The following is a 5132-nucleotide window of genomic DNA, read 5'->3' on the forward strand; positions in this document are numbered from 1 at the left end:
AGATTCAAGCTTGTTGACAGTAAAATAGGTCCATAATTTTTGTTTCGTGTGCAGAGTGCTTCAATTGGTTATATTTGCCTATAGAAGCTTAGAAAGGCGGTCATTGAAGAAGCCCGTGAGAGTGACTCAAGGGGATGGCCGGATGGGGGTGCACTTTCTAGTCTGCTTTTCCGGCCCAGTTGTTTAATCTGATCCTGTAATTTTCAGCCTAAATGAACCATTTTATTCAGTAACAAACTTATAGGATCAACTTGTAACGATCATAATTCTGTGAATATGTACTTAAATTGAACATCAACTCAACAAACGGGTATAAAAAAATATACTATTGTACTGAAGCATGTGGGATTGAGTAAGCAACTGTAACATTGTCAACTCAGATTACACTATCCTGGTAAAAACTATCTGCAGCTGACATTCTATATAAATCATCAAAAAATACCCTATAAAGTTCTATTCTAGTATCAAAATCTCAGAATACAGAAACAGACAGACCAAGCATATGAAAGCAAAAGAATGGCAGAATCATTATATCCACAAGATCGAACTCAAAGGAATAGATACATCAGTGCGGTGATGATCAAAGAGAAAGCCGCAGGTACAGCAGTCCTCAGAGCAGAGGAGGCTATCTGAATTGTAAAATTGCAAGTATCTGTTGAGATATTCTTCATAGTTAACCTAGCCAAGCCTTGGAAGTTGCAGGCCTCGAGGTTCTGATTCTGGGTCTGAAAGTACACATTAAACGCATACGAAATATTCCCATTGGTGTCCATGTTCTGGCAAGAGGATCCATACCCCAGAGGTGTGCAATCCGCAAAAGTGCAAGCATAATTCATGTTCTCTTGTAGCTTACTCATATCCTTGGCATTCGGGTTGAATTCACACCATTGATTCTCGAGATATTTGACATCCTTTGCACCAACAAGATAGACATCCCTGTTTTGGCCTGTGAGATCCATAGGGAATTTTGGCTGCCCATCATACCGGAAAATTCCCCAATGCCTCTCAAAGTTCCCTGGAGCAACAGTCTTTCCATCCTCATCAAGGAGCCCAAACAAGTACATCTCTATATTTCCAGGCCTCAAAGGAGTGCCAGTGTTAGCTGCAAGTCTAGGCAGTAGGCCTCGATAGAATCTGACAGCATTGTTAATATTGGCATTAACATCACCATTCGTGGGCCATCCAACCTCCCCGACAATTATTGGCATGTCCCCAAACCCTACTGCTTTTAAGGACGAAACCAATGTGTCAAAGTTGGCATCAAAAACATTAGTGTATTGGATCCCATTATCTTGAATAGGCTCACCTCCCCCATCAAAGAATGCATAATTTACTGGAAAATCAGGGTTACCATACAGACTGAGGAAAGGGTAGATATTGACGGAGAAAGGAGCATTGTTTTGGCTCATGAACTGGACCATCTGGGTCATGAGATCAGCTACATCAGGTCTGAATCTTCCAGCTGAAGGTACAGGAGTTCCCTGTGGTGACTCGTAGACATCAGCATTTAGGGGCACAGTTGCCTTTACAATGTTTCCTACTCCGGCTTCATTAAGAGCATTTTGAATATTTTTCAGGGCGGGCAAAGTAGCATTCTCAAATGTGCCGTTGTAAGATTTTAGAAAAGGTTCATTTCCAACAGCAACATATCTGCAGCACAAAAATTAGCGTTAAATGTGAAGATGTATCGACATTCTTACATTATAATGCTTATTAAAAACCATAAAAGTCATTATAGAGCACAACCCAACTGTTCATATACCAGTTAGGCGTTCAATCATCAGTAGATAGTTTAAAAAGCAAGGACACATTATGTCAGGCTTAATAACAATGATCATTCTAGCCAATTAAGCCTCTAGAAACACAACCAATTACAGTAAAATTTGTGTGATTATTACAGTTTGTAGAGTTCACTTTTACGCGCCAATAACCGCCTCAGTAATCTGTATCAGGGGTAAAAAATTCCCATCATTGGAAGGCAACTGCTCAGATATTTCCCTTAATCCAGTCCGTGTTATATTCATCCAGAGAAAACAAACATGAAGCCGAGAAAAGATTTTGTTTCTTACTGAGTTATTTTTACTGTAATTACTTGCAGACAATTGCCCCAGGAAACAGCAGACAGCCAAAAATGCATTCAAGTTCAAAGGGAGGTTTGCAAATAGCACAAATCGAATCAGACAGTCGAAAATTTAAGCTTATAACTCTCCTATACAGTAGCTTTATTCTTCTAAATGCATTTAAAGTGATTCAAATATCTACTGTTAACACTCTCAGGACAAACTTCAGGTAATTTAGAATCTAATCATCATTAAATATTTCTTTAATCACTTCTAAATGAACCAAGCTTTACTTAATTACTAAATAAATGAACCAAATAAATGCTTGTAAAAGAAGTTTTGAAGCAATTAAAAACATCCTTCAAATGAAAGCAAACAAAAACTAGATTTAATGGTCCCCAACTCCCCATAATCTTACTCAAAGGCAAGAACAGTAATACAATAATACAGATAAAAGTGATTCAAAAAATTATTATACTATATATTAGTCAAATAATTAACTAATCTAGGTTGATTAATCTATGTCACTAATCATATTTCTAGGATCATGAAACTCTCTAATTAAGGACCTTATCACAATCACATGATGGTCGGTTAAAGAATATATATATCAGCATATCAAATGGGGCAAAAGATGATGCAATTTTCCAACATATTCCGTATAAAACTCAGCTTCATAATCACAAATCACATGGCAAGTAGATCAAGAATCACAATCAACCAAAAAGATGCAAAGTAAACCCAAAAAGAGTTCCCACTTTCCACTTTTTCAGATCCACTATAGAATTAGCCGCTAAAATCTTGTATACCACGGGTGTATTATATTGCGTGACATAACTAAACAATTTGTACACCATAGATGTATTGTATACAACAAGGTCGGCAACTCTAAATCACATAAATAAATGTTAACCGCCCAAAAAGTAAACTTTTATGTGATTCGAGGGGTGACTAAGTATGTTGTATACAATACACCCAAACTTCAACACGAACACGAACTAATAGATGGATGGAAGAAAGAGAGACTTACTTGATATTAACACCACCTCTAAAATGGTAACGTGTGACATTCTTCTCAACCCATTTTTGAGCTCGTTTATAATCAAGCATAGCATTTAAATCACCATTAGGAATAGCAACCATAACTTCAATATTAGTACCACTAAAAGCACTCAAAGTAGATTCATCAGCATCAAACAACTTCACTTTTTGAATCCCATTATCTTTTAACATTTGTACCACTGTATTTGGAGGTAATTTGTGATTGGCTTGTGTTCCCCAATTAACTCCAAGCCCTTCAACTTTACTATTATCACTCCATAACATTATAAAAAATACCCAAATCATCAAATAACTTCCAAAATTAACCCACATTTTTTCAATAAAAAAAATTAATGGGTTTTTTATTTTTTTTTTTTTTTTTTTTTTTTTGGAAATGGGTATTGGTTGAATAAATCTGAAATTCCGTGGAAAACAATATAAAATGTGAGAAATGAATAAAAATGTATGATTTTTGTGGGTTTTACTTCAATTTTCAGGAGAAAAAAAATTACTAGCTGAGAGTAAATGAGGAAAGAATTTGACAAGAAAACGGTTTATATATAGAAGTGAGTGGGTCGGTGACTCAATGAGTCGGCGAGAATTCTGGGATTATTCTCTCTCCAACTTTGGTTTTCCCCAAAAAAATGGAGATCGTGAAGTTAATGTGTTGAATTAGAAAGAAAAAATTTCGATTTATAAGTTACAAATATCAATGAAATCCAATAAAAACTTACCAGTTACTTCAATATTAATATTTTAAAATTACAAAAATAAAATAATATAGAAAGAAAATTAGTGAAAATTACTACTCAACCGCTAAAAACTTACTCAAAAAAGGGTGCTGTTTGATTAATAATAAAAACCCAGATATGAATTACAAATTTAGAAAAAAAACCCAGTTCAGATTGTGCAGAGGAAACCCAGAAAAAGGGAGAAATTTGGTGATATTTAACGTAAAAAAGGAGATATCTTTGAAAACCCCAGATATTTAAAGAAAAAGGAAGTTTAGAGTGGATTAAATATAGGAAAGGGGTTACCAAATCTAATGAAAATGAGGGGTTTTTTGTAGTTTGTAATTTGTCTGGATTAATTAGATTGAATAAATAGTAATGGTACTCTGTACAATTTTAATTTTGAGAAGAGGGGTACAACGGCTACTAAATTTTGGGATGGAGAGTTGAAAAAAGGACTATTATGAAAAAGATTTGATTTGAATTAAGAGGGGATGTGACAAAAGTGTTTTTGAACACCTCAAGTCCTCAACTTTCCATGTGTTTAATAATGTAATGGGGGATAGATAAAAAAAAAAAAAAAAAAAAAAAAAAAAAAAAAAAAAAATAAGTTGGAAAAATAGAAAATGCTCTCTAATTCTCAAATGTTGGCAAAAGATCTTTTGCTTTTTCAATAGATGCATTTAAGATTTTAAGTATTTGATTATGATAATCAAGTTAAGTTTAAGTCGTGTCAACTAAGGGGTTGTTCACATTTACTGAACTGATTGGAACTGAACTGAATTGAATTGAACTAAAATGAATATTTTATGTGAGAGGGAAATTAAGAGCTGAACTAAACTGAACTGAACTGATTGGAACTGAACTGAACTGATTAGAGCTGAACTGAACTGAACTGAAATTAAGTAAATGTGAACAGGCCCTAAGAAGAGAATATGAATTTAAGTCTCTAGTCAAGTATGGATCGTTTTAAAATAGGTGTCGAGTTAGGTCAAGTGAATCTTTTTAGTTCAGGTTTAGGCTATAAGTGCAAGTAGATCCGAATCAATTTTGATTTGAGTTGTGTTAAAATAAGGTTTGGAGTGGATCTACGATATGATGGGTGATTTTCTTCCTTTTTTAATTATTGAGTTACAACACTTTTTTTAGATATCATGCTTATGTATATGTATTTTTTGTTAAAGGAGGTAGATTAATTAATTAATTACGCCCAACTTGGGCTAAAAGAAGTAGCAGTACAGGGGATAGTTAGGGGGGCTAGGAGCCCATTAGAGTTAAAGTTTACACTTTACAGACATAG

At 34.5% G+C, this 5132-nt stretch overlaps 1 protein-coding gene across 1 annotated transcript; it reads right to left on the bottom strand.

Moving 5' to 3' along the window:
* Nucleotides 1–311: 311 nt before the first annotated feature.
* LOC110692456 (glucan endo-1,3-beta-glucosidase 8-like) lies at nt 312–4409 on the bottom strand. The gene is made up of 2 exons (XM_021869450.1): nt 3091–4409; nt 312–1650 (listed from the first exon to the last, which is right to left on the bottom strand). Exons 1-2 carry the CDS (start codon nt 3432–3434, stop codon nt 549–551), a joined length of 1446 nt encoding a protein of 481 aa, XP_021725142.1. The 5' UTR covers nt 3435–4409; the 3' UTR covers nt 312–548.
* Nucleotides 4410–5132: the final 723 nt, after the last annotated feature.

The sequence above is a fragment of the Chenopodium quinoa genome, unplaced genomic scaffold (genome assembly GCF_001683475.1).
Source record: "Chenopodium quinoa cultivar QQ74 unplaced genomic scaffold, ASM168347v1, whole genome shotgun sequence".
In the NCBI taxonomy this organism is placed as follows: domain Eukaryota; kingdom Viridiplantae; phylum Streptophyta; class Magnoliopsida; order Caryophyllales; family Amaranthaceae; genus Chenopodium; species Chenopodium quinoa.